General features: G+C 53.1%; 1 protein-coding gene across 1 annotated transcript in view; it reads left to right on the top strand.

Annotated features, from left to right (window-relative positions):
* JHY (junctional cadherin complex regulator) overlaps positions 1 to 14,148 on the top strand; it is a 65,267-nt gene that overhangs the window by 37,470 nt on the left and 13,649 nt on the right. Inside the window, exon 5 of the mRNA XM_073657398.1 lies at positions 4,765 to 4,969. Coding sequence (XP_073513499.1) covers positions 4,765 to 4,969 — 205 coding nt within the window. The remainder of the gene's footprint in view (positions 1 to 4,764; positions 4,970 to 14,148) is intronic.

The raw sequence follows: 14,148 nt of genomic DNA on the forward strand, positions 1-14,148 counted from the left end.
GGTCACCAATATCTGATCGATGGGAGTCCAATATATTCAAGACAATAGAAGCGGTTGCTGTTCTGCAGGACCCGGCAGCGGCTGCTACACATTCAATGGCCCCGATTCATCAAGACCAGTGTTTTTCACGCTGGTCTGCATGAGAAGATGTGCTGGAGTCAGACGCACCTGATTCATGAAGAGGCGCACACCGCTTTATTAATCAGGATCATCTGAAATAAGATTTGTAGCGTAAGAAAATCTGCCACTCGTCACACATTTAACAAGCGGGTTTGTCACCTGTGTCCTCCCCGCGCTCTGCCCACTTAGCTGGAGCTGGGGAAAAATGGTATGAGACTGGCAAAAGTTGCAAAATTTTAGTGCAGCCTCAAGTTGTGCCAAAATTTTGCTACTTTTCAAAGCTTTTTATGTCAAAATACTGGGAAATCTGTGAGCAAGTTTTTGCTATATCTTCTGAGAGCAGTTTGATGTAGAAAAAGAGACCCTGAATCCAACGATGTATCACTTAGTTTACTGGGTGCAGTGGTTCTGACACAACCAGAATTTTTAGATTTAGCAATGTAGGTGAGAAAGCTGCCACCGCCCACACCACAGCTGACCCCACCCACACCACAGCTGACCCCACCCACACCAGAGCTGACCCCACCCACACCACAGCTGACCCCGCCCACACCACAGCTGACCCCGCCCACACCACAGCTGACCCCACCCACACCACAGCTGACCCCACCCACACCACAGATGACCCCGCCCACACCACAGCTGACCCCACCCACACCACAGCTGACCCCTCCCACACCACAGCTGACCCCTCCCACACCACAGATGACCCCGCCCACACCACAGCTGACCACACCCACACCACAGCTGACCCCACCCACACAACAGCTGACCCCGCCCACACCACAGCTGACCCCGCCCACACCACAGCTGACCCCGTCCACACCACAGCTGACCCTGCCCACACCACAGCTGACCCTGCCCACACCACAGCTGACCCTGCCCACACCACAGCTGACCCCACCCACACCACAGCTAAATATGCCCACACCACAGCTGACCCCACCCACAGCACAGCTGACCCCTCCCACACCACAGATGACCCCGCCCACACCACAGCTGACCACACCCACACAACAGCTGACCCCACCCACACCACAGCTGACCCCACCCACACAACAGCTGACCCCGCCCACACCACAGCTGACCCCACCCACACCACAGCTGACCCTGCCCACACCACAGCTGACCCTGCCCACACCACAGCTGACCCCACCCACACCACAGCTAAATATGCCCACACCACAGCTGACCCCACCCACAGCACAGCTGACCCCACCCACACCACAGCTGACCCTGCCCACACCACAGCTGACCCTGCCCACACCACAGCTGACCCCACCCTCACCACAGCTAAATATGCCCACACCACAGCTGACCCCACCCACACCACAGCTGACCCTGCCCACACCACAGCTGACCACACCCACACCACAGCTGACCCCACCCACACCACAACTGACCTCACCCACACGACAGCTAAATATGCCCACACCACAGCTGACCCCACCCACACCACAGCTGACCCCACCCACACCACAGCTGACCACACCCACACCACAGCTGACCCCGCCCACACCACAGCTGACCCCGCCCACACCACAGCTGACCCCGCCCACACCACAGCTGACCCCATCCACACCACAGCTGACCCCGCCCACACCACAGCTGACCCCACCCACACCACAGCTAAATATGCCCACACCACAGCTGACCCCACCCACAGCACAGCTGACCCCACCCACACCACAGCTAAATATGCCCACACCACAGCTGAGCTGACCCCACCCACACCACAGCTGACCCCGCCCCCACACCACAGCTAAATATGCCCACACCACAGCTGACCCCACCCACACCACAGCTGACCCCACCCACACCACAGCTGACCCCACCCACACCACAGCTAAATATGCACACACCACACCTGACCCCACCCACCACAGCTAACCGTGCCCACACCACAGCTGACCACACCCACACCACAGCTGACCCCACCCACAGCACAGCTAACCATGCCCACACCACAGCTGACCCCGCCCACACCACAGCTGACCCCACCCACAGCACAGCTAACCATGCCAACACCACAGCTGACCCCACCCACACCACAGCTAAATATGCCCACACCACAGCTGACCCCACCCACACCACAGCTGACCCCACCCACACCACTGCTAAATATGCACACACCACACCTGACCACACCCACACCACAGATAACCATGCCCACACCACAGCTGACCCCACCCACACCACAGCTAACCATGCCCACACCACAGCTGACCCCGCCCACACCACATTTGACCCTACCCACACCACAGCTAACCATGCCCACACCACAGCTAAATATGCCCACACCACAGCTGACCACACCCACACCACAGCTGACCACATACACACCAGAGCTAACCATGCCCACACCACAGCTGACCCCGCCCACACCACAGCTAACCACGCCAACTCCACAGTTGACCCCGCCCACACCACATTTGACCCTGCCCACACCACAGCTAACCATGCCCCCATCACAGCTAACTCCACCCACACCACAGGTTGACTCCTCCCACAACCAGGCTCTCTGTGCTTACAGTCTATAGCCAGTGAGCTGCTTATCCCAGGAGGGGGCGGAGTCAGACAGTAATGATGATGTCCTGTTGGTAAAACCTTCAGTGTAAGTAAATAACAGCACACAGCCTGACATGTGACACCTCCTTGAATTCTGTGTTTTAACCCCAACCTCATGCTGTCCTCAAATTACATAGCAAAAACCTTCTGACAGATTCCCGTTAATGAATTGTGTGTTTACCTCGGCAGTACCAGAGCTTCTAACAGCTGATCGGTGGGGGGTCCGGGGGTCAGAATTATCACAGATGTAATATTGATGACCGATGCTAAGGACAGGTCAATATCATCTTACCGGACTACCCCTTTAATCCCTGCTGTTCTAGATTACGGGGTCTCCGAAGCTTCTGGGCCCTGATACCGAATCTGTGCGGGCCCCAAAGCTCTCAGGTTCCATATTGAGCACTCCATTGTCCTATGTAACCATATGGAGCACTCCATGGTCCTATGTAACCATATCGAGCACTCCATGGTCCTATGTAACCATATCGAGCACTCCATTGTCCTATGTAGCCATATCGAGCACTCCATTGTCCTATGTAACCATATCGAGCACTCCATTGTCCTATGTAACCATATCGAGCACTCCATTGTCCTATGTAACCATATTGAGCACTCCATTGTCCTATGTAGCCATATCGAGCACTCCATTGTCCTATGTAACCATATCGAGCACTCCATTGTCCTATGTAGACATATCGAGCACTCCATTGTCCTATGTAACCATATCGAGCACTCCATTGTCCTATGTAGCCATATCGAGCACTCCATTGTCCTATGTAACCATATCGAGCACTCCATTGTCCTATGTAGCCATATCGAGCACTCCATTGTCCTATGTAACCATACCGAGCACTCCATTGTCCTATGTAACCATATCGAGCATTCCATGGTCCTATGTAACCATATCGAGCACTCCATTGTCCTATGTAACCATATCGAGCACTCCATTGTCCTATGTAGCCATATCGAGCACTCCATTGTCCTATGTAACCATATCGAGCACTCCATTGTCCTATGTAACCATATCGAGCACTCCATTGTCCTATGTAACCATATTGAGCACTCCATTGTCCTATGTAGCCATATCGAGCACTCCATTGTCCTATGTAACCATATCGAGCACTCCATTGTCCTATGTAGACATATCGAGCACTCCATTGTCCTATGTAACCATATCGAGCACTCCATTGTCCTATGTAGCCATATCGAGCACTCCATTGTCCTATGTAACCATATCGAGCACTCCATTGTCCTATGTAGCCATATCGAGCACTCCATTGTCCTATGTAACCATACCGAGCACTCCATTGTCCTATGTAACCATATCGAGCATTCCATGGTCCTATGTAACCATATCGAGCACTCCATTGTCCTATGTAGCCATATCGAGCACTCCATTGTCCTATGTAACCATATCGAGCACTCCATTGTCCTATGTAACCATATCGAGCACTCCATTGTCCTATGTAACCATATTGAGCACTCCATTGTCCTATGTAGCCATATCGAGCACTCCATTGTCCTATGTAACCATATCGAGCACTCCATTGTCCTATGTAGACATATCGAGCACTCCATTGTCCTATGTAACCATATCGAGCACTCCATTGTCCTATGTAGCCATATCGAGCACTCCATTGTCCTATGTAACCATATCGAGCACTCCATTGTCCTATGTAGCCATATCGAGCACTCCATTGTCCTATGTAACCATACCGAGCACTCCATTGTCCTATGTAACCATATCGAGCATTCCATGGTCCTATGTAACCATATCGAGCACTCCATTGTCCTATGTAACCATATCGAGCACTCCATTGTCCTATGTAGGCATATCGAGCACTCCATTGTCCTATGTAACCATATCGAGCACTCCATTGTCCTATGTAACCATATCGAGCACTCCATTGTCCTATGTAACCATCAAGCGTCCTTGGGGGGTTACGGTGCCCTTTGGACCCCCTGTAGCTGCGTCCCTGGGGTCCTCTCCTCTCATCATTGTCTATGTGACACTATTGGAGCCACCATTGTGAATAGATGTAGTAATTTCTATGTATTTTGTATTTTTCTACTGAGTTTGTCCCAAGTTGGAGCTTTGACCTTTCCAGAACCGGGAATCACCTTTACCACCCACAATGACGCCCTCCCACCTGGCCAAATCCCCCCACAGACACAGGGGCCAACATCCAGCAGTGAGACTGACGCCGGCGCCAGGGATAGAGGCGGCAATGAGAGAACCAGATCTTCAGGGAGGAGGCAGAAGGACGGAAAAGATCAGAAGGTAAAATCCTTATAATAATGGGGGTATAAGCACCAGTATGAGATAACTGTATGCACCGGGGCCTGTGGGGTCATCACAAATCCCCGCCTAGGACCCCTCTAGCCGCTGTCACCTATGATGGAAGAAGTCGTACGTGACCTCAGACTTTTACACTTAGGCTTTCTTAGGTCCAGGCTGTGATTAGTGATGTCATCACCACTGCAATGACATCATACAGCTGTACAGGGTGACAGCCATTGGAAAGGGGTTTAGGGTTAGCCCAAATGTTGCCTGCTATTTTTTTGGACAGCTGAGCAAAAAGTGATAGATGGATTTTTATGGACATATAGAGGCCATCTATACCTGCAGAGCTTCTAAGCTCAGTGATTGGCTGCAGCGATGTAAACGTGATGTCACCTCTGCAGCCAAACAACAGAGACTAAGGTAATGACAGAGACTCAGTGCCGGACCCAAGGAAGGTGAGTATAGCACTGAACTGTACGTATCAGGAAATGTTTGTAGCCCTCCGGCTCTATAATACTTTCCAATCAGAGATAAGAGAAAGCTGGGTGACAGCTGCAGCTGAGCCTGGAATGGCAGCCATATTGGTTGTCACCCAACTTTTCTAGAATCAGATACAACAAAGAAACCCCAATATTGAGCACAAGAATAATATCTGCCCAATGTGGATGGGGGAGGATGTGTGCAGAGCTGCCGTCCTGCTGGTCACACTCCCACTACTACATCCAGCAGTCACGTACACTACTACATCCAGCAGTCACGTACACTACTACATCCAGCAGTCACGTACACTACTTTTCCCTGCTCTGGTTGTCTCCTGAGCTGGTGATCCGCGTGGTGTCAGTCAGTCCATAATGCAGATGCTGCTGGGTCAGATCCTGAGACGTTACAAGCAGTGCCGCCATTGTCAGAGTGCCGCCATTGTCAGAGTGCAGTCCACACCTGCTGGTATTGGCTTCACTCCACAGTGCCCCCTGCTGGCCGTGCTCACACCACAGTGCCCCCTGCTGGCCGTGCTCACACCACAGTGCCCCCTGCTGGCCGTGCTCACACCACAGTGCACCCTGCTGGCCGTGCTCACACCACAGTGCCCCCTGCTGGCTGTGCTCACACCACAGTGCCCCCTGCTGGCTGTGCTCACTCCACAGTGCCCCCTGCTGGCCGTGCTCACTCCACAGTGCCCCCTCCTGGCTGTGCTCACACCACAGTGCCCCCTGCTGGCGGCGCACACTCACCGCTCTCGTTTGCGCTGCTCACATGTGCAATAAAAACTTACAAACTTTGTGAAGTTAAAAAAAATATTGCAGCTTTTTTTTTTCTGCTGGACACTATAGAGGGCAGAAAAAAATATATAATTTATTATGGGCTATGAAATTCCAGACGGCTGGCATCCCGGGTTATCTGGAGCCGGGCCCCCTCTTCAGGGGTCCCATAGTGGCCGCAATGGCTGCCGGCAGCGGCTGTTCACCATCGCCTGTACGAGGCTTCAGTTCATGCGTCTCCAGGACGCGTCTCACTCTTCCGCCTCTCATCACCAACAACATTCGTCTTGAGCATCTCATGTGCCGACATAATGAGCGGTTCACGATAAACCCAAGCACCCTTCACATTAGCCGCGTATACGCTTACCTGCAGCAATGGGGCCGCGCCGAGGCTGCGGACACCTCAATACCCGCAGGTTTCTGATGTGGCCGATAGATCGAGTCCCGAGAATCGATTCTATTCCTGATTGATACATTTACCTGCGCTGATACATTGTAACATAACAGGGGCTGGCCCAGACCTTTATTACAATTTCTCTTGTACATTATAGTAATTTTTTGGGCCGTGCATGGCCACGCCTCCTTCCACTAAGCCACACCCACTTGTTACAGATTACAATGAACATAAAAATGGAAAAAATAACGTATTTTGAAGCCAATTTACGTTCTAAATCCCCCTCTGCAAAATATCGACCAAATCGGCAGCGTATCAAAGACTTTATAAAGTGGTTAATTCCCAGGCCCCGGTGCCAAATGTGCAGAAGGACGCCACGGCATGTTACCTGTCCCCACGGGGGCTCGTCTGCTGCTGTCTCTGTGGTTCCCCTACATGGGCACATGTGGGCGCTAGTGGGGTACTGGGGGCACCAGGCCAGCGCCTCTGGACATAAGTCCTGGGGTGTAGAGATCCGCCCTATACTGAGGGGAGATAATCTACAGAAACCTCCATAATGATTGAAAACCCGAAATAATTCTGCACTTTCCTTCATTTTCTAAACCTTAAAACCCCCCTCACTGAGCTGTGACCCCAGCGTTACGCCTCTTCTCCCGCCGCTTCCAGATGTCCTGTCCATGGGACCCCCGCAGCCGACCACTCGTCTCATATTTTGTCAGGAATTATTATATACACAGTATATGTTTAGTTTCATTAGGAGAGAACTTTCTTGTGGCCGCGCTCCCCGTGAGATAGAAAGAGGGGATATTACCGTAACTTGCCGCCAGCGCTCCCTGTGTGATAGAAAGAGGGGATATTACCGTAACTTGCCGCCAGCGCTCCCTGTGAGATAGAAAGAGGGGATATTACCGTAACTTGCCGCCAGCGCTCCCTGTGAGATAGAAAGAGGGGATATTACCGTAACTTGCCGCCAGCGCTCCCTGTGAGATAGAAAGAGGGCATATTACCGTAACTTGCCGCCAGCGCTCCCTGTGAGATAGAAAGAGGGGATATTACCGTAACTTGCCGCCAGCGCTCCCTGTGTGATAGAAAGAGGGGATATTACCGTAACTTGCCGCCAGCGTTCCCTGTGAGATAGAAAGAGGAGATACTACCGTAACTTGCCGCCAGCGCTCCCTGTGAGATAGAAAGAGGGGATATTACTGTAACTTGCCGCCAGCGCTCCCTGTGAGATAGAAAGAGGGGATATTACCGTAACTTGCCGCCAGCGCTCCCTGTGAGATAGAAAGAGGGGATAATACCGTAACTTGCCGCCAGCGCTCCCTGTGAGATAGAAAGAGGGGATATTACCGTAACTTGCCGCCAGCGCTCCCTGTGAGATAGAAAGAGGGGATATTACCGTAACTTGCCGCCAGCGCTCCCTGTGAGATAGAAAGAGGAGATATTACTGTAACTTGCCGCCAGCGCTCCCTGTGAGATAGAAAGAGGAGATATTACCGTAACTTGCCGCCAGCGTTACATCTCTCCGCTGACATTATTGCTATTAACTCCTCGCCAGCCTGGGTAATGAGATGATAGCCCCATCATCTGCAGCGTTGTGATCACACACCGGAGATTAGAAGACGGAGCAGCCACCATAAAACTACTAACACTCAGCAAATTATGTTATCAGGGAACTATCCCTCCCCTCATCGGGGCTCACAGTCCTGACGGAGGGTCGGTGGGGAGCGAGAAAGCGCCATAGATACAGGAAAACAGCGACAAACGATCAGGACTCGGAGGAATGTCAGCACATTGTAACAAACCCTCAGCCAGTAGAAACATTCAACATATCCATTTTCATCCTCTGACTATGTATCCATTAATTCACAGCAAACAAGTGACAGGAGAAAAATGGCAAGCGTAAGGCTACGTTCACATGATGAGTTTTTGGTGAGTTTTTCACACTACGTAATTTCTAAAAAATGCAAATAACCTGTTTTACTTAGTGAGAGCGGAAAATCTGCAACATCAAAAGCTCATAGTGAGAACGTAGCCCAAGGATCTGAGCAACTGGGACAAGAGTAATGTCTAGAGGACTGCGTCATCTCCAAAATGGGGTCTTCTGAGGTGTCCCCGGTATACGGCAGGTCTTGTGGGGTGTTTCTGGTATACGGCAGGTCTTCTGAGGTGTCCCCGGTATACGGCAGGTCTTGTGGGGTGTTTCCGGTATACGATAGGTCTTGTGGGGTGTTCCCGGTATACGGCAGGTCTTGTGGGGTGTTTCTGGTATACGGCAGGTCTTGTGGGGTGTTTATGGTATACGGCAGGTCTTCTGAGGTGTCCCCGGTATACGGCAGGTCTTGTGGGGTGTTTCCGGTATACGGCAGGTCTTGTGGGGTGTTTCCGGTATACGGTAGGTCTTGTGGGGTGTTCCCGGTATACGGCAGATCTTGTGGAGTGTTCCCAGTATACAGCAGGTCTTGTGGGGTGTTCCCGGTATACGGCAGGTCTTGTAGGGTGTTCCTGAAATACGGCAGATCTTGTGGGGTGTTCCCGGTATACGGAGGGTCTTGTAGGGTGTTCCTGAAATACGGCAGATCTTGTGGGGTGTTCCCGGTATACAGCAGGTCTTGTAGGGTGTTCCCGGTATACGGCAGGTCTTGTGGGGTGTTCCTGGTATACGGCAGGTCTTGTGGGGTGTCCCCAAGTATACGGCAGGTCTTGTGGGGTGTTCTCCATATACTGCAGGTCTTGTGGGGTGTTCCCGGTATACGGCAGGTCTTGTGGGGTGTCCCCAAGTATATGGCAGGTCTTGTGGGGTGTCCCCAAGTATACGGCAGGTCTTGTGGGGTGTCCCCAAGTATACGGCAGGTCTTGTGGGGTGTCCCCAAGTATACGGCAGGTCTTGTCAGGTGTTCCCGGTATACAGCAGGTCTTGTGGGGTGTTCCCGGTATACGGCAGGTCTTGTGGGGTGTTCCTGAAATACGGCAGATCTTGTGGGGTGTTCCCGGTATACGGCAGGTCTTGTGGGGTGTTCCCGGTATACGGCAGGTCTTGTGGGGTGTTCCTGGTATACGGCAGGTCTTGTGGGGTGTCCCCAAGTATACGGCAGGTCTTGTGGGGTGTTCTCCATATACTGCAGGTCTTGTGGGGTGTTCCCGGTATACGGCAGGTCTTGTGGGGTGTTCCCGGTATACGGCAGGTCTTGTGGGGTGTTCCCGGTATACGGCAGGTCTTGTGGGGTGTTCCCGGTATACGGCAGGTCTTGTGGGGTGTTCCCGGTATACGGCAGGTCTTGTGGGGTGTTGCCGGTATACGGCAGGTCTTGTGGGGTGTTGCCGGTATACGGCAGGTCTTGTGGGGTGTTGCCGGTATACGGCAGGTCTTGTGGGGTGTTGCCGGTATACGGCAGGTCTTGTGGGGTGTTGCCGGTATACGGCAGGTCTTGTGGGGTGTTGCCGGTATACGGCAGGTCTTGTGGGGTGTTGCCGGTATACGGCAGGTCTTGTGGGGTGTTCCCGGTATACGGCAGGTCTTGTGGGGTGTTCTCGGTATACGGCAGGTCTTGTGGGGTGTTCTCGGTATACGGCAGGTCTTGTGGGGTGTCCCCAGTATACGGCAGGTCTTGTGGGGTGTTCTCGGTATACGGCAGGTCTTGTGGGGTGTTCCCGGTATACGGCAGGTCTTGTGGGGTGTTCTCGGTATACGGCAGGTCTTGTGGGGTGTCCCCAGTATACGGCAGGTCTTGTGGGGTGTTCCCGGCATACGGTAGGTCTTGTGGGGTGTCCCCGGTATACGGCAGGTCTTGTGGGGTGTTCTCCATATACTGCAGGTCTTGTGGGGTGTTCCCGGTATACGGCAGGTCTTGTGGGGTGTTCCTGGTATACGGCAGGTCTTGTGGGGTGTCCCCAAGTATACGGCAGGTCTTGTGGGGTGTCCCCAAGTATACGGCAGGTCTTGTGGGGTGTCCCCAAGTATACGGCAGGTCTTGTGGGGTGTCCCCAAGTATACGGCAGGTCTTGTGGGGTGTCCCCAAGTATACGGCAGGTCTTGTGGGGTGTTCCCGGTATACAGCAGGTCTTGTGGGGTGTTCCTGAAATACGGCAGATCTTGTGGGGTGTTCCCGGTATACGGCAGGTCTTGTGGGGTGTTCCCGGTATACGGCAGGTCTTGTGGGGTGTTCCTGGTATACGGCAGGTCTTGTGGGGTGTCCCCAAGTATACGGCAGGTCTTGTGGGGTGTTCTCCATATACTGCAGGTCTTGTGGGGTGTTCCCGGTATACGGCAGGTCTTGTGGGGTGTTCCCGGTATACGGCAGGTCTTGTGGGGTGTTCCCGGTATACGGCAGGTCTTGTGGGGTATTCCCAGTATACGGCAGGTCTTGTGGGGTGTTTCTGGTATACGGCAGGTCTTGTGGGGTGTTGCCGGTATACGGCAGGTCTTGTGGGGTGTTGCCGGTATACGGCAGGTCTTGTGGGGTGTTGCCGGTATACGGCAGGTCTTGTGGGGTGTTGCCGGTATACGGCAGGTCTTGTGGGGTGTTGCCGGTATACGGCAGGTCTTGTGGGGTGTTCCCGGTATACGGCAGGTCTTGTGGGGTGTTCTCGGTATACGGCAGGTCTTGTGGGGTGTTCTCGGTATACGGCAGGTCTTGTGGGGTGTCCCCAGTATACGGCAGGTCTTGTGGGGTGTTCTCGGTATACGGCAGGTCTTGTGGGGTGTTCCCAAGTATACGGCAGGTCTTGTGGGGTGTTCTCCATATACTGCAGGTCTTGTGGGGTGTTCCCGGTATACGGCAGGTCTTGTGGGGTGTTCCCGGTATACGGCAGGTCTTGTGGGGTGTTCCCGGTATACGGCAGGTCTTGTGGGGTATTCCCAGTATACGGCAGGTCTTGTGGGGTGTTTCTGGTATACGGCAGGTCTTGTGGGGTGTTGCCGGTATACGGCAGGTCTTGTGGGGTGTTGCCGGTATACGGCAGGTCTTGTGGGGTGTTGCCGGTATACGGCAGGTCTTGTGGGGTGTTGCCGGTATACGGCAGGTCTTGTGGGGTGTTCCCGGTATACGGCAGGTCTTGTGGGGTGTTCTCGGTATACGGCAGGTCTTGTGGGGTGTTCTCGGTATACGGCAGGTCTTGTGGGGTGTCCCCAGTATACGGCAGGTCTTGTGGGGTGTTCTCGGTATACGGCAGGTCTTGTGGGGTGTTCCCGGTATACGGCAGGTCTTGTGGGGTGTTCCCGGTATACGGCAGGTCTTGTGGGGTGTTCTCGGTATACGGCAGGTCTTGTGGGGTGTCCCCAGTATACGGCAGGTCTTGTGGGGTGTTCCCGGCATACGGTAGGTCTTGTGGGGTGTCCCCGGTATACGGCAGGTCTTGTGGGGTGTTCCCGGTATACGGCAGGTCTTGTGGGGTGTTCCCGGTATAAGGCAGGTCTTGTGGGGTGTTCCCGGTATTTTGTGGGTATTCTTGGTATATAATAGATAGTAGCCCCCAGTGACTGGCACCCAAGGCTCAGTCATGAAGAGAGAAGTAGCTTTTCTGGTCCGATCCCACAGAAGAGCAGCTGTACTATAAATTGCTCAGAGCACCCATATTGACCAGATACTGATGATGGAGGTGACGGGCAGTCACCAGATACTGATGATGGAGGTGACGGGCAGTCACCAGATACTGATGATGGAGGTGACGGGCAGTCACCAGATACTGATGATGGAGGCGACCGGCGGTCACCAGATACTGATGATGGAGGTGACGGGCGGTCACCAGATACTGATGATGGAGGCGACGGACGGTCACCAGATACTGATGATGGAGGGGACGGGAGGTCACCAGATACTGATGATGGAGGTGACGGGCAGTCACCAGATACTGATGATGGAGGCGACGGGCGGTCACCAGATACTGATGATGGAGGTGACGGGCGGTCACCAGCAACTGATGATGGAGGCGACGGGCGGTCACCAGATGCTGATGATGGAGGTGACGGGCGGTCACCAGATACTGATGATGGAGGTGACGGGCGGTCACTAGATACTGATGATGGAGGCCATGGGGGGTCACCAGATACTGATGCTGGAGGCGATGGGGGGGGTCACCAGATACTGATGATGGAGGTGACGGGTGGCCACTAGATACTGATGATGGAGGTGACGGGTGGTCACCAGATACTGATGATGGAGGTGACGGGTGGTCACCAGATACTGATGATGGAGGCGATGGGGGGTCACCAGATACTGATGATGGAGGTGATGGGTGGTCACCAGATACTGATGATGGAGGCGACGGGCGGTCACCAGATACTGATGATGGAGGCGACGGGCGGTCACCAGATACTGATGATGGAGGCGACGGGCGGTCACCAGATACTGATGATGGAGGTGACGGGCGGTCACCAGATACTGATGATGGAGGAGACTCATGGGATTCATATTTCTCTTTTCTTCAATTTACATTTTGTGATGTTAACCCTTCTCTTCCTGGAAGCTTCTTCCTCTGCAGCACTTTTGCCACAGCTGCCTAAACCATATATTAGAAGTGTCAGACTGGAGGCCGGATGTGAGCAGCGCTGGGTCACTGTGCGCTCTCCTCCGCACGCCCGGCCGCGGCTCGCTGCAGATTAGGGACTTACATTAATGTGTTATTGAGTGCTCATGCCCGAGGATACAGCGCAGGTAATACCCCCGGCCGCAGATACTACTGTCCACCAGGGCTTCTATGAGTACGTATCACACATGAGGCGTAGATACACGGCTCAGCACAGGACAGGATTAGATACACGGCTCAGCAGACAGTATCACACAGGATGGGATTAGATACACGGCTCAGCAGACAGTATCACACAGGATAGGATTAGATACATGGCTCAGCAGACAGTATCACACAGGATAGGATTAGATACACAGCTCATCAGACAGTATCAAACAGGAGAGGATTAGATACACGGCTCAGCAGACAGTATCACACAGGAGAGGATTAGATACACAGCTCAGCAGACAGTATCAGACAGGAGAGGATTAGAAACACGGCTCAGCAGACAGTATCACACAGGAGAGGATTAGAAACACGGCTCAGCAGACAGTATCACACAGGAGAGGATTAGATACACAGCTCAGCAGACAGTATCAGACAGGAGAGGATTAGATGCACGGCTCAGCAGACAGTATCACACAGGAGAGGATTAGAAACACGGCTCAGCAGACAGTATCACACAGGAGAGGATTAGAAACACGGCTCAGCAGACAGTATCACACAGGAGAGGATTAGATACACGGCTCAGCAGACAGTATCACACAGGAGAGGATTAGATACACAGCTCAGCAGACAGTATCAGACAGGAGAGGATTAGATACACTGCTCAGTAGACAGTATCACACAGGAGAGGATTAGATACACGGCTCAGCAGACAGTATCACACAGGATAGGATTAGATACACTGCTCAGTAGACAGTATCACACAGGATAGGATTAGATACACTGCTCAGTAGACAGTATCACACAGGAGAGGATTAGATACACGGCTCAGCAGACAGTATCACACAGGA

This window comes from Phyllobates terribilis, unplaced genomic scaffold, assembly GCF_046119375.1.
Source record: "Phyllobates terribilis strain yellow unplaced genomic scaffold, ASM4611937v1 Scaffold_12__6_contigs__length_324123572, whole genome shotgun sequence".
NCBI lineage: Eukaryota > Metazoa > Chordata > Amphibia > Anura > Dendrobatidae > Phyllobates > Phyllobates terribilis.